The sequence below is a fragment of the Onychostruthus taczanowskii genome, unplaced genomic scaffold (genome assembly GCF_017590055.1).
Source record: "Onychostruthus taczanowskii isolate IOZ18803 unplaced genomic scaffold, ASM1759005v1 scaffold29, whole genome shotgun sequence".
Lineage (NCBI taxonomy): Eukaryota > Metazoa > Chordata > Aves > Passeriformes > Passeridae > Onychostruthus > Onychostruthus taczanowskii.
This window is the reverse complement of record NW_024500239.1, coordinates 5,862,301-5,887,105: the sequence shown is the minus strand read 5'-3', so window position 1 is coordinate 5,887,105 and position 24,805 is coordinate 5,862,301. Positions and strand designations below refer to the sequence as shown.

The 24,805-nt window shown below is 39.8% G+C and overlaps 2 protein-coding genes across 2 annotated transcripts in view; one reads left to right on the top strand and one right to left on the bottom strand.

Moving 5' to 3' along the window:
• Positions 1 to 10,572, top strand: part of LOC121337750 (dynein heavy chain 5, axonemal-like) — a 152,442-nt gene extending 141,870 nt beyond the window's left edge. Inside the window, exons 74-76 of the mRNA XM_041408038.1 lie at positions 723 to 931; positions 5,664 to 5,885; positions 7,205 to 10,572. Coding sequence (XP_041263972.1) covers positions 723 to 931; positions 5,664 to 5,885; positions 7,205 to 7,423 — 650 coding nt within the window. The 3' untranslated portion in view covers positions 7,424 to 10,572. The remainder of the gene's footprint in view (positions 1 to 722; positions 932 to 5,663; positions 5,886 to 7,204) is intronic.
• CAVIN4 (caveolae associated protein 4) lies at positions 9,901 to 24,784 on the bottom strand. Its single transcript, XM_041408041.1, has 2 exons — positions 24,228 to 24,784; positions 9,901 to 11,997 (listed from the first exon to the last, which is right to left on the bottom strand). Exons 1-2 carry the CDS (start codon positions 24,636 to 24,638, stop codon positions 11,335 to 11,337), a joined length of 1,074 nt encoding a protein of 357 aa, XP_041263975.1. The 5' UTR covers positions 24,639 to 24,784; the 3' UTR covers positions 9,901 to 11,334.
• Positions 24,785 to 24,805: the final 21 nt, after the last annotated feature.

The following is a 24,805-nucleotide window of genomic DNA, read 5'->3' as shown; positions in this document are numbered from 1 at the left end:
GAACAGAGAAGTCACTCTGAGGCATGGCTGTGTTCCAGATCTCAGTACTATTGAGAGAACACAAGGTGTAGGAACTTCTAGCACATGGAAGGGTGAGTGTCACTGAAAAATCACTGTCTTAGTAAATGCCAACATTTTAGTGGAGGGAACAGCACTATGCGTGGAATACGTGAGTACGCACTGCCAAAAAAACCCAAAAATCTTGCCTTTAGCTTTATTCTACCTCCTGCTTTCCTATTGAGAATCTTGATAATGGAATGTAAAGTTGTCATTAGTAATAGTGAATTTCATGAATATAATCACTGCCAGTACATGCTTAGGATATAGATGAGTTACACAGTGTATCTCTATCATTGGTCATGCATGTAGGATCCATTAAAATTTATAAAACAGTTTTCAATGATTAATCACATTCTAGACACACTGTGAATATAATGAATATAAATAATGCGTACGAGTGAGAAGAAGTTGTTTAAGAAACATATCTTTGTTTCTGATCAAAACAACAGAAGAAATATCATTTATCTTATCGCCTTTAGCTTTGAATCAAGTCTTATAATTTTGAACAAATTAACTGCAAACTGATAAGACTGCAGCGCTACAGGTGTGCAATTAAGGCACAACAAAAGAGGGTTTATTAGAGTTTGAATGTCATTTGGAAATTTTAATTGCCTTTGCAAGCTAGGGGAAAGTTCAGTCTGAACATTTTACTTATCTTCCAGGAACCATAATTATGTCAGAAGAATTGCAAGATGCTTTAGATAATATTTACGATGCTAGAATTCCAAAACTGTGGTTTAAGATTTCCTGGGAGTCAACTACTTTAGGATTTTGGTTTACTGAGCTTCTTGAGCGAAACCAGCAGTTCAGCAGCTGGCTGCAGGATGGCCGTCCAAACCAGTTCTGGATGACAGGATTCTTTAATCCACAGGTAAGATTACCACATTGCCCTTCATGACTTCTGAGTAACAGTTAAATTAGACCTTGGGAGAATTTCAAGTTGACTTAACATAGACTATGTGAAGTATAATCTATATTAATTTTTTAGCATAAATATTGAATAAAACGTCTTTGGTATCTACTGAAGAAATTTTTGCTAGAACAAAATAATGCTCCTGGAATAATGAAATGCATCTTTTAGCTGCTTTAATTATAATGAGAAAATTGTGTAAGTACATGCTTTCGCACTTCAACTTAATCTTCCCTTTTTTACCTCTTCTGCTACAGTAATCGGGTTTTTATTTATTGCATGAAACAAAACAAGATAAGTACATTTATTGCATGAAACAGAACAAGATAAGTTCCAGAACTTTGACATAGGAAGAAGAGATTTGGACTTGGTTCTAAATCCTTGCAAATCAGTTCCTTGAAATGTAAGGTTTGTTATTCATACCACCCCAGAATTGTGCCAGACATGGTCTGCAGAGACATACAAAAAATACAGCCTCTCATCTGCACCATCTAAAATAAAAACCTGGCACAAAATGAAATACAAAAAAAGGAACAGCTGAGAGCAGCGTTAAAAGAAGTAAAGTATACATACCTAGATGATGTGTAGTTTCTTTGCAGAGCTATCCACATTCATTAAAGCTTTTTATGATTCACAGATGTTTGTGGGAAGTGTGAGTTGTGGTAATGAGTCATTGTGAGAGTATCCAGCCAACAGGTTTCTATGAAGCCTTAGGAAAGAGCTATTTTAAAGATCTATTTTAATCTCAGTACTTGTTAGCTATGCAAAAGCTAGCTTAAACAGCTGCCTAGAATAGAGAAAACAACAGTGGCAAATATTCTCTAGGACTACTGCTGGGAAATATCCATCTATCATCTAACCTGTGTGTGTCAGCTGTCTGCTGGTACAACTTTATAGCATGGAAGGGGGCTCACAGAACCCTGAGCAAAGAGTTCTCAAGTAGGAGGGAAAGGAGTAGGACTTCTAATAAAATGATTATGCTTCCACACTTGGTTTGCTAACAACACGCTGATAGCAGCATTCTAAAATACTTCAAAGTAACTTTTGCAGTGATCAGGCTGGATGCAACCCTGACAGCCTTTTGGCTTTGTTGGTGTTTGCTTTTGCAGCACAGATGAGCAAAAGCTGATAGAAATTTTGTACTGGACATTTCAGCTGGCTTTTTTGTGCTCTGGGGTTGTGTCGGTTCTGAAATTTTGCCAGCCCAAATTTGGCAGCCTACCTTTTTTTGGATCAAAATAGCTGGATTTCTGAAAAGAGCTGCCAAATAATCAGTGTAAAATGTCCCCAAACAAATTGTGATTTAATAGACCATAGTAAATGAGAAAGCCTCTAGAAATACAAAAATTACACACTTCATAACCCCTAGTTCTTAAAGTCCCTAAATACATTGTGTGCAGAGATTAAAAAATTTATTTGTGCTGACAATCACAAGCTTAAGAATCAGATGGTTATTGTAGTCACCATTTTCTGTAACCTAGGCTGTGGGAGTAGCTCATTCTAAAAGCAATTCACCTGAGCAAAGACTAATTTTCTATTTAATTAACTATTATTTTGTTAATAGTCATACATCTGTGTTTAAAATCAGTATTCCACGTGTTCAGAAAATTGATTTTTGTCTTCTCAAACAAGCTGAGGTGATGAGGTGTTAGTGCTGCAGTTCTAGTGGCTTGTTTGTAATACCTGAGAAGTTGTCAGAAAAATCCTTTCATTTGTGAGATGAAATGCAGCTCCTAAGTCATTTGCCTACTTGCATATATCTCACTGTTAGCTTCACAGTCAATGGATAAATGCCACAGATAACACAAGGCAATAAAATAGATTTATAGCACTGGGAAAATGAGGCATTCTGGCAATAAAAAATAATATAGGATCAGACTCTGCCTTCTCTTGGACTGTTTATACACTAGGATAAATTCAGTAATTTCACAGAAGTTAATCTTTATTTTTAGTGATACAAATGAGGGCTGGCTCAGACTTCTGTGTAAAAGAAACCTGATTCCCCATGTGTGTCTGCACTGGGCCAAGATAACTGGGGTGAAAAATGCAAGAAATGCCATGAATTTTCTTCCCTCCTGGAAGTTAATCTGAGGTTACTGGATTTTTTTTCATCAAAAACTTGACATTAGGCATTTCTCATTTCTACCTCCCAATTTCCATTTAGTGGCTGACACTGTTTTATTGTTTCCTTGTTTGCATCTCTGTATCCAGTTCCTGTCACTTGTCCTATATATAGATTTTAAGCACTGCGAGGCAAAGTTGTCTTTCTGGTTGTGCAGTACTCAGCATAATGACACCTCAACCTACTTCTGTGACCCTTAGATGCCAAAGTAATGTGAATATTAATCAGAATATGAAGTAGAATTCCTCCATTTCTCAGTGTCCACTTAGTTCTAGCAAACCTGCCATAAACTGCTCAGTATTTGCAAAGTGACAAACAAGGAATCTCCAAAGTAAGGTAAAGGAGAGAATGTGATTCTGAGAGCAATAGACTTAACTGATTTTCATGGTTTTTTGTCATAGCTTCCATGTGTGTCTGCTTTCCCTCACTAGAAGGTTCAGAGTTAGTTTGCATGAGTTGTTAAAATGCAAAGGGACAAAGCTTTTCAGTGAGCTGGACAAGGAGAAATTCAGGAAAAGGCAAACACACATATACAAAAAAATACCAATACCCTAACCAATATTATCAGAAACTGAAACAACTAATGTCACGGCAACTTGTGCATTATGTCTCTGACAGGATTTTGGGGTGAGCCAGAGCCTCAGTTGTAGAGTGGCACCTCAAGCCACTTGATTCTGTCTTGCTCTTTATTGTGCCATTCACCCAGCTGGGCCTCCAGCTCACAGCTGCAATCTTCAAATGCCATCTAGGATTCACTCAAATGAGCAGATAAGCATCAAAAGTCCCACTGCAGAAAGTGTATAGGTCCTACCGTCTCTAGGAATAATCTGCTATCTAAACCTTATCCCTGAAGACAACTCACAGCTTGGAGCTTACTTTTATTCCAGTGTTTCCATGGTGCCTTTGAACTGATTCCCTTAATACAGTCATGGTTCTGTCCTCTTCAGGCTCTTCTTTCTTTAATATTTCAGTTTATCTGAGCTCCAGTAGCCCTCTGGGGCTTTACAGCAGTGAGCACTTCATGTATTTTAAACTATTGGTTTTATCATGTTTCTACAAATTAAAATTCTACAAATTACTGCCACGATTCTGTTTTCATTTAATGGCATTTCTGATAGAAGAACTTGGCCTTTAATCCTGTCTCCCTCAGCTATACACTGGAGTTCTCAACTACTTCCAGCGCAATTACTGTTATCTGTGCTATCACAAAGCCTCTTTAAAACACTTGTCCTGGGGTCTCTGGTGTTATATTAATGAGGAGCAACCAGTGTGAGTTAACAGAAACATCTGGGTTCCTGAAAGTCCTCTCACATTCTCATAACTTGAAGGGTATTGCATGGCTACCAAGTGCTCGGAGCACTCTAGTCCTGTCAGCCAGAGAGTGGCCCCTGTGTTCACTAGACAATTTGCTGATTTTCCCATATCTCACTTAATTCCATTCATTTGGCCCTAATGGTAGTTCACCAGAGCGTCCTGCTCTGTGAATATTGAAGAAAAAAAACTTTTTCAATTCCCTCATTCAATTCCCCCCTTCCCATCCTGATTTCTTCCTTGCTGTGCTGTTGGCTCAGTGATTCCCACCTTTGTGTGTTGCTCATGTGGCTCTCTATCTCCCCGTCTCTGTCTCCAGATGCTTTAGTTCCCTGCTCTGAAATATGTCAAGAAACTTACTCTTTCTTAGGTGTCCTTTTCATTGCCCTTGCATATTCAATTTTGTGTTTTATTTGTTCACCTCCTCACTACACAAGTGGATTTCCTCAAGGTAAAATAATATGTACATCTGCAGCATGACCACTGGAACAGCAAATGAGTCTGCCCTCCCATCTCTAAGGACTAAGGGACTTCCCACATACTGAACTGTGCTTTCCCATGGACAGCTGTATCAGGGAAGCTAACCAGCATATTCAGCCTGGCTTGTCTTTTGATAGCTTATACCAATGTCATGAGATTGTAGCTCTCTAGAACAGAGAGTTAGTTTTATTCTGTGCTGCTGGAGTGCTCTGGGTTTACCTCACTGTTGTCTAAAACACTATGTTATTGTAGTATATAAAGGCTTCACTGAGCAAAGTGTCAGAGGCATTTCAGTATTTAATGGCATGATTTCACCTGGTACTTCCTTTATGTTCTGTAAAATGCTTATTTGTTGACTGAAAAGCATTTCTGACAATGTTAGCATAAGAAAAGATGAATAATATAGTCAGTGTTAGAGAAATTAGAAATCACCTGTGTTTGGAATCTCTCAAAACACATTAATCTGGCAGCCTAATATACCTCTCTCCATCTGATTGGTTGTAGAAAAAGGCATGAGAGGTGAGGTATACAGATACTTCTGATATGTTGAACAAGCCAACTTGGGGGCTGCTTAGCACCAACATGTGCACACCAATTATGTATGGAGGTTTGGTACTGGATTTACACTACCAAATTTAGTTTATATGAACATGAAATTCTGTGGGATGAGCTTTAATACAGCTGGTGTCACATAGGAAAAAGAAAAAGTTGTAAATGGTTTAAATTCAAGGCTTTTATAAAAATCCTCTACGTCTGCCATATTCCTGCATGTCTCCTTAGGGATTCCTAACAGCCATGAGGCAAGAGACAACTCGCATGAATTTAGCCAAAGGATGGGAACTGGACAGTGTTGTTTTATACAGTGAAGTGACCAAGATGATGAAAGAAGATGTTGTTGGCCCTCCTCCTGCTGACATTGGTGGGGTTTACATACACGGCCTGTTCCTCGAAGGGGCTGGCTGGGACCGCAGGAACAGCAAGCTGATCGAGTCAGCACCAAAGGTGAGGATCGAGTGAGTGTAGCAGGCTGTGGCATATTGCATGTGCTCTTGGAAAACCAGGAAGAATGCTGAGTGCCTGCAGCAGTGGTTTCACAACAGGTTTTAAGAGGGTAGCCAACACTAGCGGTGCTGGGAAGAGGACAGACTCTACCTGCTAAAAGTGAACAAAAAGACTTCTGGCAGAAAATGAATTTAGGATACATAGCACTACAGCAGACCAGATGCTGGGCTTCTTGGCTTCAGGGGCCCTAGCAGCACAGTTATGTTTGAATAAAATAGTGCCACCCAGTCTTCTTTTGACTGACCAAGGGGGACCTTATCAAAGCTTCCAAAGCCCTGGGCTAGGTTTGATATGGAGGTCATTGTTTGGTTGACTAGAAATCCCTAGTGTTTGTATTTTAATATGAGGCAGAGTATTAGTTTTGGGCTTGTGGTCACTTATCCATGCGTAGAGTTACATTTTACTGATGTGACTAAGCAGATTTAAAATCTGGCTATGGAGTAATGATTAGATACTGTAGTCACAGTCCAGGGAAAGTTGTCATTGTTTGCACTGGTACATTTTTCCAAGCCAGTTCTAACTGTCCTGGAATTGGAATTGAGGAAATTCCTGTCCATAGGTAAAATACTTCGGTGTCTGACTGAGAGAAAATTTTCCAAACCAAACCTTGCCAGCTGTAACTTCTGTTGCCTGGTTTGTCAAAAGACTCCTTCACACATGGAGTTTACTCAAGTGCTCTGGAGTGTTCAGCAGGGCTCCATGTTGCTCTTGGATGTTGGTCCATTTTATCCCCTGACAATGAATACTTTGTCTTGGTGGAAGACCTGAGGTGATCTAGTTTGGATAAACACCCAAGAAGTGCCTTGGATGTTAGAAGCTCCACTGTCAGCAGTGCATAGGTAACAGGGAGGGTTGCAGCTTGGTTTTTGTAGCTCTAGACCTGACATGCAGGAAAAAGGTGGGGAAAGAATGCGAAACACCAATGAAAGGGGCAAAGGAAGGAAAAAAGACAATGGTTGCTGTTCCTCCTAGAACCACCCTGACATTTTTCCATCTATCTCTGCAGCATGCAGGTTTCCATGTTCCTACTTTTCTGCTTTCCTTGCAACAGGCTTCCTGATGGCTGTTGTCCCTGTGCTGCCATGGGCTTAAACTTAGTGTCAACATGGTAGTGAGTGTAGGACTTGTACTGTCACGTGTACCTCTGCTGAGGTGCTTTTGCTGAAGGCCATCACTGAATCTAGTTCTAGTGTTTAGAATTCAGATGCCCTGTCCTGCTTCTGTAATGCTGAACCCTGTGCATCTTTTAACTTTCTCAGGTGCTGTTCACGAGCCTTCCCGTAGTCCACGTGTACGCTGTTAGCACGGCAGCACCGAGCGACGCACGGAAGCACCATGGAAATGTGTACTGCTGTCCTGTCTACAGAAAGCCTCGGAGAACAGACGTGACATACATCTTCTCTTTGCATCTGAAAACAGTGCAGAACCCTGATCACTGGACTTTGAGGGGCGTTGCACTGCTCTGCAGTTTGAAGTAAGGACGGACAGCTATGGACCAAAGAACCGTCAAGCAGGATTAAGCTGCAGCCAGTAGCTGCATTGTGGTGGCTACCTTCTCACAGCAGGGTGGGAATTGGCAGGTGATACATAGAGATTAGGTTAGTTGCACATAAATCAGCTTACTCTGTTCGCAGCAAAAATACTACATGTATTTACCCTGGGAATATCAGAGGGAAAACAGTTGCAGGTGTATTTGCCAACTCTTATAAAGCAAGTGAGAATATAATCAAATAACTTGCTCATAATGGAAGCACTGCATAAAAAAGTGATTATGATAGTGACAAATGCTCTGACATCTTATGTTGGTCTTTTGTAGATGTTATCTTTCTTTTTAAAACAATAATGTTTCATAATATAATATAATTATTTTAAATTCAACTTTGTAGTTAAAATCTCATCACCCATAGCATTATTAAAGCTGTAATGACAAGATAATTAAATGCATGCTAAAGTTTTATGTTTATCTGCATATATTTCAATATACAGTTCCTTTGATTTTGCATTTCTAAACTTGCTGGGTGGTTTTACTAATGGCTGCAACCATTTTGTTGAACAGTCACTTTTTAATGCAAACAATCATAGAAAGAAGTGTTTACCTTTGCACAAGTGCCTTTTGCACCTATTAACTCGTTTCAAAACCTATATCCACTTGTAAGGAAGGTGTGCACACTTCCCATTTACTAGCCGGAAGAAAAATTTTAAAGTTTTCTCAGGATAAACACATCTGAATACTATTTTTGCTCTATTAATACTCATTCCATTTGCATTAGTGCCTGAATCCTGCAAACTCAGACCTCTTAACTGCTTGTTGTTCTGTATTTTGCATCGGTTTAGTTTAAAAAAAGAAGACAACACAGTCCATACTTCACCTGGAATGGCTGAAGTACTTTTGTGTTAACCACCACTGCGGTCTACCCTGCAACTGAAGGATGAGTGATACTACCTTTAATAGACAGATAGCTATTGACAGAAAATATGTTTGGCTTCTTTCACTAGCACAAATTCAAAGCAAAAGAAATTGTTGTTGGATGTTATGAAAGAAGGACTTGCAGTCAGGACTTTGCTGATATTTTTTTTTCTCCTTGTAAACACTTTTAATTTTTGTAGAGCAAGTGTCTGAGAAAGTAGTTCATCGCTTGGCATAGCCAGTTTTACTCTGTAGTTAGCAACTGCAAGGTTTATTCCACGAGGAAGTTTGATATTCACACTCACACCCACAACGAAGTACAGAGTGCCAGTTTTCTTCTTGGAAAACAGAGCAGACAGGGACAGGGTCCCTTTTTTCCATTTAGCTAAGGGCAACAGTGCCGGCAAGATTATCTTTTCAAGTGAAACCAAGTGTTCCAAAAAAATACACCAGACCTCCCTCCAGTGCAGCTGTACATCAACCAATTTCATTGAGAATTTTTTTTTCTGAGAAGGCTGAAGGATTTGGCTTCATAATCATTGATCTTGGAAATTATGAAAAAGCTGTGGGAGACTTCAAGCAGCAAAGGTCTGTGCTGTTCCACAGAATCTGAGGCTGCAAACCATAGTGATTTCCCCATCCCCTACCTGTATTTAACTTTATTGGAGTAATTTAACCTTCATCTCTTGGTACATGTAAGTCAGGTCAGAAACAGTGATAGTAATTTAAAGTGAAAAATTTAATACTTAAAATATTTTGCACACCTGAGGAACTCACTACTTGCTATGAAACAAACAAACATCCTCTGACCAATGCTAGAAGTAAACATTAAAAAATAGATGTTTGATAGAGCTTCTATCTGGTGCTACATTATATGCTCCACGGAAACTGGAAACATGGAAACCTCTTTTCTTTGTAATGCAAAATGAGAAAATTAAATGCTATATGAAGAAAATCTATAGGCAATGATGTTCTATCACATAGTGTTCTGCTGTATAAAAATGCAAAGAAATAGCTTATTTGAACATCAAAATTTTCATTTCAATAACTAAACCCTGTTTATCAGTTTAGAAAAATGCCAACCCTTGCAGAACAGAATGCAGGCCATATGACTGAAGAATCAGAAAAATCATACAGTATTTCACTGAAGATATGTAGAGTTTTATACAGAACTGAAGAACATAAAGTGACTTTGCTCCAAAAAGGCTTCTTATCACTAGTAAAGAACACAAAACAAAACCGTCAGTATATCCTACAAGAAAAATGCTCCTTCCTTTTTGCATGTGATTATAGTAGAGCAGAGATGAACAATTTACTATTTACAGAAATGTGTTCCCTTCCCCATCTCCTTCTCTTTCTCTATGCTGCCCTTCCACTCAGTGGAGTTGCTGCTCCCAATCTGACAACATTAATTTGATTTGAAATGTCACTGATACAGTAAAACATTGACCTTCCCCAACCAGTGCTCCCTAGTTACTATTACTAAAGCTGTTTCACTTCAAGTGGGATGTACACCAATCTAAATGAAAGAACTGGCAGGCAGAATACTTGAAATCAAACTAATTATATTTGAATGATAGATTAACAATTAGCTGGAAGTCTTCAAACAATGTATATAGATAACCAAGTTATGCTCTTCTTTTAAAATGAACCCGAGATATTAAATACAATCATACAGCTTTTGGCAATATTGTACAAGTTTCACACAGATAGTAATGACTAACATTGCTTTAGATAAGTGCTTTGAAGGCAACTCCATTTAAGAATGAAGAGAGCAATACAGTCCTGCACCCCATGTCAGCGTAGCAGTCATATTTACAAACATATCTGATGTCAGGGCACTGGCTCCTGAGAGTTGCAAATAAACAGCATTCCATAGTCCAAAGGGTGTCTGTCTCATAATCCCTGAGGCTGTGACTGGTCAATAATGATGATGATAGGAAAAAAAGAATTGGGTTATGGATTGGCCCTGTACATCTGTGACTTTGTAGAATAGATTTTAATTGCAGTGAAGCTCGGAAAAAAACACAGAGAGTGGGAAAAAAAACAATTCCCTTGTCTGGTCAGTTATATTCATAAACCCTATGATCCTCTGTAAAGAATAGTAGTTTTCTAAAAAATCTCAAGGAAACTGTAGTTATAATATTCTAACTTTTCTCTCAATTTATCCAGAACCTATGCACTCATCTTATTCCACTTTTACTGCTTCATATCATTGCCTTTCTCACAATCTCCTCTTTCCAAAACATGAATACTATACCCCCTTCCTTTTTCCTCCTGCTATTCCATATTTAATGTGTCTTCTTGTTTATTCTTCATTAATGCACAAAACATATTGCTTACTTACAACAAACCTTCCTATTCCAGAAGTCTGGAAATAACCTGTAGTCATTTCAGGAGTTTCTCTTTTCTACTAAGAAAAACCACAATTTACTCAAAACCTATGGTTCCTACCACATTTTTTCATACCATGGGTAAAGCAGGAATTTGCTTTTTCTGCGAGGATCCTTAAGTGATAATATTTGTACAGCTAAATGACATTTTTCATAGTTCTTCCTTTTGGTAATATGAAGTAATAGCTTTGTTATTGTTTTCTAATTAGATGAGTTGGTGTAACATAATGGAAATAAATTTTGTACTGTTGTGCATGAAACGATGAGAGTGATTAGGCTGTAAAGTGACTGCTAAATCAATCTTGGAAACGCAGCAGATTCCCATCTCCCTTTGACACTGTGAGTTCCATTTGGGTTAACGATGGCTATCGGCACACGCCGAGACAGAGGGGGAGCCCCTTCATTCAGTTTGCATGGCTTGACTTTTGTCAGGAAGACAACACTACAGACATCTATGTGGATGGCAGAACAACACCAACACGGTTTGTGATATAACACAAATTCACACATTTTTCTAAAGCTGAGTGAGTACATACTGTGTTCTCTCTTGCTCAGTGAGGACAGTATGGGGTGTGTGCTCATTGACTCCTTATACTGATTGCTTTAAGTCTAGCAAAGGGACGTCATCATCACCTCCTCCTCCTCCTTCTTTTCTTTCCTGCTTAAGGACAACTTCTGGGATAGTCACCCCTATTTCAGTTGACTGAGAAGCACCTTTTGCTGCACTATTCTTGTCTTTCTTTACCTTAGTGATCACTTCTGTGTAAGAGATTTCTTCAGTGAAGGGCTCTGCTGCTGGGAGCTCAGAGGCGATGTGTACACTGGCTTCCTGGATTCCCTCCTGACCTTCTGCTCCTGTTCGTTCTTTACTTTTTTTATGGATCTTGAATGTCTCCTTTGTTGGAGCAGCTTGTGAAATGGTTTTCTTGATCCTTATCCCAGATTGTCTCAGTCTCTCTCCTGACTGCCTGATCCTCTCTCTCCTCTCAGGGGTTACTATCCTAGTTTGAAGCCTGTTTACCTTCTTGCCAAAATTTTGCCTTGTCTTTTGGATATTTTCCCTTGAAAATGCCTTTTTGATGTCATCAATGCGCCTCATGCCTGATTTCTTGAACTTGGTTGCTTTGCTTTCTTCGATATAATATTCTTCATCAGAAGACAGATCATCAGGTGGGAAGAAATCATCCTCTATAGTTTCACCTGCTGTCATCTCTTTGATAACAGACAGAGATGAAGGACACTCGGTTTCCTCCTGTGAATTAAAGCAGAGAGTCATGTTCCAGCAAGTGTGTTTCAAAAAGATGGTAGTTCAAAGTTTTTGGGGTTTTTTTTGGTTGGCTTGCAGTTAATTAGTACTAACTGAAATATAATACTGTAACAAAGTAAGATAGGCTTGTACCATCATACCTAATCTATTCAGAACACAAATGGCAAAAGAAATCTGTGCCAAGTTCTCTAAAGAGATTATATTCCTGATTAAAGATTTCTTTTCACTGAGGTTCTACCTGAAATTAATTAATGTAATGGTCCTATGAGTCCTGGCCTCTATTGGTTTTCAGACCAAACTTGTCTAGGTTTCGGTTGGTTTTTTTGTTTTTTTTTTTTTTTTTGGAGCTTATCTGTGTCTCTGGATTGGACCTAGATCCATTATTCCTCACCAATAAAAGCAGACACTGTAGACAAAAAGGCTCTTGGGGTGTGTCAGCTGTACACTGTCCAAGCAAATGCCTCAATGATATGAGTAGCTTCAGTCTACTACTATTACAAAGACAATTGTGCATTTTTGACTGTTTGAAACTTAGCAAACACTGCTGTTGCTGCCCAGAAGAGGATGAACCTCAACATATTAACTTACATGTGCTAGCTGCACAAGGGGACAAATCAGTAAAGCAGGGAGATGTTATTTGGTAAACCCAGTAACACACAATTCATTCAGCACCTACACCATCACTGAGGTGAACGTGATTTGTTCCATCTGGAAATGTATGATATTCCTGATATTCCTGAGCAAGCACCTCTATCTCCTGTGGTGAATTTGGTGGCCTGTTTGAGCATGCATAATTATATATTTATATGACACCTCTAATGTGTATCAGCAGCATATTTGGAAATTATGACTATCCTAGATATCTTAGCCCTAGGAATTCATGCAGCCTCTCAAAAAAAAAAAAAAAAAAAAAAAAATTGCTAGAGGCTCAAAGCTCAAATACATGAAAGACTTCCAAAAACTGTCCACAGTAAACAAAAAAAATTATCAAGAATGAGCTAGTGGTTAAGGACATCTGAGAAAAAAACAAGGGAAAAAAGTTTATGGCAATGAAGAATTTATCTGAACAAGGATAATCTCCTAAGAAAGCTGTTTCCCTAATCTGCATGGACAGTACAAATTTGTGTCTCAGTGTCAGTGAGTTACTTCTATCTAGAAGTGCAGTGCATGCAGAGCAATAAAACTAACTTGTAGGAGGGGTATGAGATAGAGAATGCCACCCCCTTCTTCCCTACCAGCTTTTTACATGCACATGCCTGTGCTCTTCTCCCAGGAAGAGCAGCCCTTTGGGGTGCAAACAGCTGTCTGTACAACAGCTGTATGACACTTTTCTAAGCTGTTTCTTATTAGTACTAACTACTTCAGCTGATTTCTGGGGCATGGCAGTGTCAGGACCCTACCCTTAGTATTATCATCCTAATAGAGACAATAGGAGAGATACTGAAGGTGTGAACCCATGAATAGCAAGTAAGGCTAAGTGAATATTTTGCTGTGAACTTCTTTCTGGCCAAAAAGATGTCTGTCATTTTTCACAGTGACTCATTAGTAGTGAGTCATGTTATTTTACATAAAATAACATACATTGTGCTATTTGACAGATAAAGCCCACTTAAGAGTCTCTCATCATGCCTTGGCTTCAATAAAAAGCCTCAACTAAAATAGTTGTTAATACTTAGAAAAAATAGGGACAAATTATGTTACATTGATTACAGCAGAATGTTGTTCAACTCATCTGTCAAAATCAGCAGGAACAAAACTACAATGCTTTGCTAACAATCTTCATTAATGTGCAAATTAACATTAATTATATAAAGACTTCTACACATAAACATAATCTCTTTTTTCCTGAAAATTAACTAAAAACACAGCTGGATAGTAATTCCTTAAAATGTTTTTAAATTATACCCCACTCCTTCAGCTGAAATGGTAACAAAACTATTTCCAGAATGAATATTCTGAAATTTCAGTACAAACAGAGATGAATACAATATGGGGAGAGGAACACTTCATATGAAGATTACTTTTTAAAAAGAAGGAAGGCAGAGACACTATTTTCTCTGCAATATTTGTCTTCTTTTGGAAGAAGAATTTGTCTGTACTTTTTGTCAATTGCCAGATTTTTATTGTGTTTACTTTTAGTCTGTTAGCTACAGAAGGGAGCACTTTATCTTTCCTACTCCCGTTAGAATCAAAAGTTATAAACAAGAACATGCGAGATGAAGATCTTGTAGATGAGACACAGAATCTAGAGCTGCATGCAGATATTGAGAAACATTTTCATTCTCCTACAGACTCTCAGCATGAACTTTGCCAAATCTTTGATTTTGATTTTCTTCTTTTCCTTGGTCTCTGCACACATCTTGCAGAACCAAATGTAGCAAGGCAAAACATTAGTGTGAGATTCTATCTCCTTTCAAGATTTCTGGATGTTACCGAAGTGGAAAGTATTAGTGAGCCTGTCTAGCATGTTAGGAAGGTTTTGGAATACAAATTCAGTGATTTAGGCTCAGTAGGTGAGCTTTTTCCTCTACTTCATTTCTCTCTCTCCTACTCCTAACTCATTTCTTCTTATCACTAGATATCTGTGGGGCAGAGAGAAGAGAGGAGCTCATCCTTCCTAAGGCAGGAACAAGAAGCTTTAGTACCAAGTGAGAAACAGACAGAGTCAAAGCATATAGCTACCAGCTCCTTTATAAGCTCACTAAAACCAAAAGACCAAACACCTACTGATTTCAGCAGCACAGAACAAAGTCCTAAATTGGGTGAGAGCGTTCTCCTTGTCTATAAATCAGATGGGACTGGGAATAGCAGGACTGGGCAGTCCAATCTTTGGGGAGGGTGAGAAGGGAGTTGAGCCATTGATACTGCTGCTTTCAAGCTTTTTGTTAAAAATCTGCTTAAGGATTTTGCTAGGGAAAACTTGCACCCATCACCACCACTCATGGGAATTAAGGGAGGGTCTAGAGTGAGGGAAGAAGATTATTTCATAGTAAAATATACCAAGCAATCAATTATTTTTAACATGATTTCTTGAGGAAATTGGCATGCAGTCATAGGAGCTGCCTGTAATTTAATACACAGGACATGTTCTCTGCTTGCCTCATCTACTGGCAAACACCAAAAACATGCACAGGCCAGAAAACAAATTAGTGGAAACTGAGCATTCCCCTTCCTTTTCATCACTGCTCCTAGAAGGACCACCTGCATAGGGTGCTCACACTGGTCCTGGTGTGTTTGCTGGCCATAATTACTCATTGGACATAATCTCCTGAAAAGTTATCCACCACTCAACACACTGGAAACAGACTTAGACCTTTCAAAGAGAGCAATATTTTTTCCTTCTCTTCCAAGTAAAAAGTTGGTAAATTTGTCATGTAAGTGTTTGATTTGGAAGTTGTCTTTGATTTGTAGAAGTGTAACACACATACTGATATTATGCATCTCCCACCTTCTCACACTTACATGGCCCCTCCATTAACACAGAAACATTCAAATTTTCTGCCAATTTGAGAATGGAGCTGGGTTCTAACACAAAGAAATAAGTGCTCTTCTGCAAAGCTGGCTGTGTTTGAGTCATTCTGTCTGTCCCCTCCTAAGCTGACATCTGCTCCGAGCAATCACGTCATAGCTCAGGTACTTTGCTTGTAGAGCTGAACGTTGTCAGGGGACAAGGGGGCTGAGAAGAGGGGTTGTGTCTTAGGAATGGGTGTAGGAGGAGGGAGGGGAGAAAGAAGTCAGATTAGATGGTGTGTTGAAACTGGAAATGTTTTGGAGAAATGCTTGCGTCTGGAAGGACATGAAGCCCAAAAGGAGAAAGACTTCAGGTTTTGTCGTAGCAAAGGAGGGACTGAAAGCACTGGTTGAATGGTAAGGGAAAATCCTGGAGACCTTTGCAGTTGTAGTTGCAGGTAGTTACATCCACTGTTTAAGGAAAAACTTTAACAGACAAAACTTAGAGGTATAACATCATAGCAGAACAACTGCACAATTCAGGAGTGGCTGGTAAAGCCCCTGGCATGGCAAGTTTGCTAAGAAAGCATCTGAAAGCTGAATTTTTTTTTCCTATTTTTTGAGTGTTTAACTTCTCAAATATGCCTAGCCAAAGAATTTTGAGTTCTTAAGGGCCTGGCTGAATATAAAGTAAACATATAAGTAACCCTTAGCTTTGATGAAGAAGGCCAGCATGGCATTGAAACCTAAGAAAGTCTGACTCCATCACTGACATTTTCACCTCCTGCTCTCATTTCAATTTCATTCACAATAAGAAAATTTTCAGGGAGACATAGCCTGTGTCTTTCAAACCCTCTTCTTGCTCTTCAAGCTTTCCATCAGCTGCCAAAATTCTGGCTGCTCAGCACTCATGGGAGGGAGCAGTGGCCACTTTGCAGGCACTGCAGGCATCTTCCAACCACAAGGAAGGGATCAAAGCAGTCACATTTTTTCCCATAGGCTATAGTAAAGCATTTATGAGGGAAAGCTAATGCTCCTGCTCCTCAACCACGCAAAGGGAAACGTGCTGATTTTTCCACCATGCTGAAACCTTAAAACCAGTAGGTAAATAATCTTAAATGTGGCAATGCCTCTAATCAACCCTATGAGACTCTCAAGGTGGCGATGCTCAGATAATTGAAGCACACAGGGGAAAAGAGGCTGTTTCAGAATGAGCCTGCTTGATAACCCTGCCTGCAGTCAGGCTCACCTCTTCTCTGGGAAGAGAAAGGGACAAATGGCAGAGCAAATTGTTCAGCAATGTCTCAGGTATTTTGCAGCCGTGGTGTCCTGGCAAAGATCAGGTTGGCTCTAAAAGCAGCCTTCACTTACTGCTGCACTAGGGAGCCAAAGGGGGCTGCTGGAAGAATGTCATGCCTTCAGCACGGACTGCCAGGCTGGGAAAAGAAAAAAGGGTTGTTGAAAAGATTCCCTCACAAACTTTACCAGCTAAATTTCCACTCTTTGGGAGCACAGATGGGATCAATAATTAATAGCAGCAGGACTTTTATTTTCCTTAAGAAGATGTGTGTTTTTCATTTAGAGTTCACTTGATTTGCTAAGCAAAGCAGTGACATAATGTCACTGTAAAACAATACTTAGGCTTTACTTAAGTACATGAATGTTTTAAATGATAATTTCAGTAACAATTTTATGTCATTTGAAAAGAAAAAAGTAATGGAATATGAGGGCATTTTAATTAATGTAGCTAATTCAAGAGCTTTACATTCCTTGTCCTTTCGTGGTTTTTTTGTATATGCATTCAAAGCTTTGTATTTCAATACTCGGACTGGGCTTCCAAAATTGGCAGAGAGGAAAAAAGGTAATGCACTGTATTACATGTAAATATTTGCAAGAAATGCTATAAACTGTTTTGTGTTCGCTTCCTAAATAGCTTCAAAATGTAACTCTAAACAGCTTTAATAAAGGCAACAATTATCAGCTCTCAACTATTACCTAATTTCAATCAACACTTTAGCAGAACAAAGCTTTTTAAAATTAAAAAAACCTCAGAAAATCAGAATGACTAAATAAATATTTCATTTTTATATATCTAAAATAACATATGTGTGTATGTATATATTTATGTATTGTATATATAAAATCAACTCAAAATGGTCTTAAAGAAACTGCTCACAGCGTAACTAGGGAGGAGAGACTGATGAAACTCCATAACTTGGAGTCATTGTGTTGCACAGGGAAAAGGTCACAGCAAATGATCTTTCAGCCTTGGGGTGCATGACAAGGAAAGTGCAGGTGATGATTAACACAAGCACAGATGGGACTGTCTGTGATCACCTGACAGTTCTGAAGCAGAGCACGAAGCAGCAAAATGGTCAAAGGCTACCCAGTGCCTGCTGCTGTGTCTATGACAACTGGTGATGCAAATGATGGGCAGCTTATGGGCAGGAAATGGCACTGCCACAATGTTTTAAACAAATCTTAGAAATTTGCATGTTGGATGAATCATTTGTTATTCACACTGGTAGCCAAGGTAAATCATTAAAACACCTCCTTGAAATTGTGCTCTAAATCAACATGAAACCATTGATGAATAACCAATTACAAATCATTCCGTACTTTTACTCATATTCTAACAGTCAAGAGTGAAGCTTTATAAAACTCAAGTGATCCCCTCATTTCTTCTGCAAATATGTCATTTCAGAATCTCTGACAGCAGGCCAAAAAACTGCTCAGATGAAAGAGAAACAGGATTATTTTAAAAGGCCACCTAAGAAATTTTATCAGGTAAACACTTGAGCATATAAGACTTTATGGCTAAGTGCTGTTGCTGCATTTAGAATTATTTTTACACAATGGAAAACCAGTCTGGAACAGTTAACTCCCCTCATTTCTCTTTTGTGAAGCCTAATACACATCCCTTTTATTTAAATTCTGACAGAAATTCATTAATTCAACCACCAGCATACAATGACTACAAAGGAACTCAGCTCATTTTCCCATTATCATTGTCTGTGGCTTGCAGCAGTCAATGAGCAGCCAGTTCCCAGATACACCACATCAGTGGAGAAGCCCTTGGCTCCAGGCTACCACATGGTGCATGAAAAGGACGACTGCAGCTTCAGGGGAAAACAAAAACTTCGTACTTTCTCTGTTCTGCTACTGCATTATGGAACTAGACCAGGGAATAGCTGTGCAGATCAGTTTGCAGGCTTGCAATCAAATTGGTGAAATCCCTAATTACTAAGTTTTCTGGAAGCCCCTTGCAAGTGAAGGGGAAAAAGCATCACAAGGTGTGATGGGACAGAAAAGAAATATTTGACAATGTTTTGATTCATTAATTCATCACACAGTGACTGTTCCTACAGGCCAGCTAGACCAAGGAAGAGTTCTCAAGTACAAGTGAGAACTCCATATGAACTCATTTCTGGACAACATTTTAACTATATGGAGAGAGCAGATACTTATTAAGTAGGAACTGTATCCAGAAGTAGATGTCTACAACAGGTTGGGAGAATCAGGTTCCGCACACTTCCCTCTACTTACTTGAAAAGGAATATACAGGCCAAATGTACAAACATCTGTGGTGCTGATGTCTAGTTAATGCCTGGCAAGACGGGTCCTGTCCCAGATCCTAACTTCCAGTTTGTGACTTCACATATTCCTCATCTCCCTTCCTGTGCTGTTTTGATTAACCTTTTTTCCTGCACTAAAGGGACTAATTGCAAGGTTTGGCTATCTTCAGTAGTGTTGAGAACATGAATCCCAGCTGCATGTCCCTAAACAAGTCCATTCCCAAATCTGTGCCTCAGAAATGAAGGGTTTTGCTGAGCAGCTGGATTTGATGATCTCAAGAGGAATTTTCCAGCCTCAGTGATTCTGTGATTCCATTCTCAGATACGCATGTGCCCACAGCAGCCAGCCACAGCTCCTGGTGACAATTCCGAGCAGCCTCTAGGACCATGGAGAAGAGACACGACACAGGAGGCTCATGCTGTAACTGCACTCCTCTGCTGACTTGTAGGGCAGCCCCAAGGGAAGCCCTGAACAGCTGCATCCAGCGCAAATGTACACTAAGATCAGCTGTTTCCACCACTCAGTGCTAATAGGTGGAGAAAAATCAGTGGCAGCTCTGTGAAGAGGACAGCCTGTCCCCTTGGGAGGATCAACCCAAAGGGGCAGGTCTGGGGGCACCAGATCCAGTGGTGTTGAGTCCAGCTTGTATGGACAAAGTCCTGTGATATACGCAAACCATTTCATTTTAGGAACACAAAAGTAGACCAGTATCTGGTTTTTTAATATTTTTTAAACTTTTTATGTCTCCTCATTCCTTGAAAACATGTCACTAGAAACACAGTTTTTCTTTAGCTGGTTGATAGCTTCTCCATTAGTGGCTGCTGCACAGCACGGGACCAGCCCTGCACTTTGAACTGGAGCACTGGACTCAACAATGCAAACAAAGGGCTCTCATGACACTCTCTGACACAATAATTGGGTTTATTTTATTCTCTGTTTTCTCAGCAAAGGCAATTAAATATCCCAGCTGTAAAAATATTTATAAGGTTTCTGCCACAAGACTCCAACAAAGGCCCTGTGTCGCTGGGCTGCTGAGGCCAGTGTTCTGCTGTCAGAGGTAGTCAGTCAATTCACACTATTTTTTTTCCCATTAATTTTCAGGCTGCACTTTAATACCAATTTGGGTTTGCTCTCTTCCCATAAGTTTTAGAAAGGCAGTTTTGTCCAGACCCTGTTGTCTTCAGGACTGAAGACATCCATTTATGGTTTCAGATCAGAACTAAAAGTACAGGAATTGGCACCATGTTCACTAAAATTAACATTATTCCAGCTGTAAAAGTAATTTGGTTTCTTGTCTATATTTCTTTCTATGAACTGACAGCTTCTAATGTTGAACACATTTTTTCAGTATCACACCTTCTTGTATCAAGATTTTCAAGGAAGATATTACACAGTTGACAAAGACAGAAACACACCTCCAAAAACCCATGGCTAGCTTCACTTCACATTTCAACACAATGCACTGCCACCTGTTGTTTTTTCCAGATTATCTGTTATGAGGTAAGACACCAGGTACACAAATATGAGAAAGGACAAGACCTCCTATGTTTCTGCAAAACAGAAAAATGATCAAATATGAGTCACCTAGCACAGTCTGCTCTGGGCGAACTATTTAACTCCATTCTACTAAGGATTTTGTTCTGCAGGGACATTTTTGAGACTGCCATTCTTATGCCCAAATGGTACCAAATTAATGGCAATCTCCTGAGCTCCTGACACCCTGATTTCTACCGCCACTTCAGATGAAGTTGCTTCCACCTCACGTATCCAGATTATTATCCCCATCTTGATCTCACCATTCTTACTGTCCTAGTCATTATAACCACAGAATGTCAGTGGGCAAGACACGACACATACATTTTAGCTTATTATTTATGCATAATATCAGAGGCATGCACAAGGCTGCTTCTGTGAGCCTCTCTCGGTGTGTGCAGTGGAGCAAACACAGGGCAAACAAATCAATTGTAACCCTACTGTGTAGGTCAGTCAAGCCATAATCTTGGTTTATGACACGTTCACTAATTTTAAATGTCAGACAGCAGTGAGTAAAACAAATGCATCTGCATTCCTAACTTCATAGGAAGCAGTTACTCATTTATGTTGCTTATGTGAAGTAATAATAGACACAAAGCCCAGTAAAAGTAACATGGACTTTCTGGTGCCTGTACACTTCCATTTAAATAGGGACTTGCAGGACATGCAGAAAAGCAAATGAAACAAGTTCATTCAGGGTAAAAAAAAAAATAAATATATCTATATTCCTTTAATTTCTGAATAATTTAGTCAGAATGATTTAAACTGTTAAATGCTCTTTGACTTCAGAGAAATGATAGCTCTTACAGCTGGTGATTCAGACTAACCTGAACAGAAATGAGCAATGACCTGTACAACCTACAACATCCTTTTTATTCCCTACTATAGTCTCAGGGCACATAGCACTCCAGGGTCAAAGACTTCACTAGAAAGTCTGAAGTAACCTGGCATTTTTAATCATGCAGTCAGCCTAGGGAGGAGAGCTGCCTGCTACCACATCTTTTCCTCAACCACATGGCCTTCTAAAAATGAATGCTCTCTATTCCCTAATCATCCTGCTCAAGGATGATCACTTTGTCTTTTTTTAATGTGAGGATATTGCTAACTCCTTTCATCATTGCTGAGATCTCTTGGGACAATCTCCTTCAGCCAATGATCCTTTTCAACCTGCCTACTCCCTCCATCAATGATAAGATCAAAGCTACCCACTTGAAAGGAAATCTTTAGTATTTAATTGGTGTCTCCTTTTTCCTCATGTGCTGATGTTCTGGCAAAAGTTAAAGTTAAAACCCACACGTGCTTGCTGGTGTAAAGATTCCATGCCAGCAACACACAGGTCATTGGTCCCATCACAATGTTCCAAATAGTTCATCAGAAAAAAAACACCTCTCTACAGCAGAGCCATCAGTCAGAGCCACAGAGTAAACAACTTGGTTACAGCCATTTGTAACATATAGCACAGGGAGCACACTGGTTCCGCAGCTATTCACAGACTCCCACTCATCCCAGCCAAGCTCCTGTCATTCGGGTCTTGGCACTGCAGCAGAGTCCCTGCCCTGGTGCAAATCAGCAGTGTGAAAATCACTGCACTTGAGTGAAAGAGGCCTTCCAAAGTGCACCTGTGCCTTGAAGTCACAATGCACTCTTGTCTACCTAGACTGTTCCAGGTTTCAGGCAGTTATCCCTCTCCAGAAAAGTGTTACATGGTGGATCCTAGAGGGATCCACATATATGCCTCTCCTCTGTGCAACTGGGAAAAGGTTCTTCAATCTACCTTACAAAAGGGATGGAAATTAAGGAGAGAGTCACTCATATTCTCACTGACAGTTCTAAATCACTATAGGAAGAGGAAAGCACAAAGGCAGGAAAAAATGCTGTTTCCCTTCCTGAAAAGTGCCACCTAAGAATTAAACATACAGTGCAGATGATTCTTGTCCAGCAAAACCAGCGGAAAGATCATAAACTCCTACTGAAGGTGGTTCTTAGAGAAAGCACACATTGGGAGAGCCACCTTTTGTATGAAATATCTGAAAATATCAACAGCTGTTCTTTGCACCTGCATGTAAATCCATTTTGACCAACTTTTACTATATTTTTAATAAACAACAGCTCATGCCCTGCTAGCAGACAAATTTACATTGTGTAATGAATACTGTTTTAAGAAAAAATATTTTCAAAGCATTGATTCTGCTGCAGTCATTATGGTAAAGGCCCATCAATGAAATGGCATTATGTCATTAACCAGGGGAGTCACAGAGATGTATTACCTTTAGCTAGGAAATGATTTGCAAGCAAAAAGTGAAAGTGCCTGTTTTCTATTCCGTGATGATGATGCAGCTTGCAATAATGGTAATAATAGGACAGATTTGGCCTGTACTTTCTACTGAACAACCACAGTAAGTCATTGAGTCAGAAAATCTGGGAGGCACAATTTGGCTGTATATGGTACTAACATAACATTAAAGAGGTAATATTCCCTACCTTCAGCCTTTTCTCTTTTTTTCAGCTATTTTTTCCCAGTAGTGGAAAATGAACTATTTAAGAAAGCTAGGTTATGAAGAATTTGTCAGCTGTTCACTGTAGTGAATAAACTCAGTGAAACACACAGCTCCATTCATTGCAAATGATGTCATTTATGTACAAACAGATGTAAGATCAGAGTGTAAAACTGAGTGATGGGGGTGCATTGTATTAGTCATGAGGGGTGGAATTCAAGAATGCCTAATAGAAATACAACTCATTTGAGAGATGCTTTAGTGACTTGCTGGTAAAACAGGAGCAGCTATGCTTCTGGGAAAATATCAAACACTCCTACTTTCTACTGACCTGGGAAGCTGGGAAGTTCCAGCAAAGGCAGGATCAGACCAAATGTGTTTCCCAGCACTCATTGACAAGACCCCAGAACTGTCTGCACTGTTTGTACAGATGCAAGTGCGACCATGCTGTTTCATGAATCTTCTCTTCAAATACAATTATTTTAATATACAATGAACATCCTAGAATAAGGTCAGTGAAAGAAACTATATGATTTCCTCGTGACTGAAAGAACACTGCTATTTTAAACTATTTCCAAGGCAGACCATGCAAGGGAGTATTTGTTGTCATGAAGGGTTTGTGGGTCTGAGCCTTAGTTTGTACATACACTGCTATAGACTGAGACAATGAAATAAGTCCCAAATTGTCAGCAGTATGAGGGCCTGGGCAATGCTGCAAGTTAAACAAGCCATGTTTTGAAATTAGTGTTAGAAGAAAGTCTGCATTTCAGGAAGCCTGAAAACATTTTTTCTATTTGCACTTCTACCTAATACGGTGAAAAAAATAACAGAGATGAATGTCAGGCATGGTTTGTATGACAAGATTTACAGGGCCTGCCTCATATTACCCTTCGGAGAGGCAGCAAACAGTCCTTGCTGATCTGCAGTTAATCTTACAGGACTGGCTCAGAAACCTACCCACACTAATAATAGACCCTGTGTGCTGCTGCCAGTAGGTTCACGCTGAAAGGCATTGGGGAGCACAGATCAGTGTTAAAGAAAGCAGAAAATAACTCCTATGTTGGACAGACCGCACCTTTCGCTTCGTTAACCAACACCTCCCAGAAGTCACCAAGGAGGTGGGAAAGCCTCAGTACCACAAGAAATTAGTTTCATGGTTACCTGATAGATCACGACCCGGAATTTGTTTTTTCTCAGCATCTCCTGCTGTTTTGCTTCCACCTTCCGCACGCTGGTGCTCTGCCTCTCCACGCGCGCCCGCACCTCCTTCATGGTGGAGCTGACTTTGCTGGTTTTTTGCAGTAACTTGTTCACCGTGAAGCCTGTATTGCCATGAGCCTGGGCAAGCTTTAACATGTCAATCTGAATGGTCTTGATGGCATTTTCCATCTCCCTGTGCTTCTCCTCTATCCTTTTCTGGCTCGCCTGCACGCTGTCAACTATGTTGGCCACTTTGTCCAGGACTGTCACAATTGTGTAAGCCGCATCTTGCTCTTCCTCCTCCTCGATGACACTGGAGAGACGATTTTGGTGTGTTTTGTCAGCCTCCGAGGTGAATTCGCGGCGGTCCATTCTGCCTGCCTTCAGCCAGGTTGGAGGGAGGCGAAGTCTCGGTGATCCTGCCAGAACGATTCTGGCGCTGCTGCAGGGAGCCAGGGCGACAGCTGGCTCCGGCGATGCTCAAAGTAGGGCGTGAAACGCCGCTCCTGGAGCTTGGTCAAATACTTCTGACTACAAAA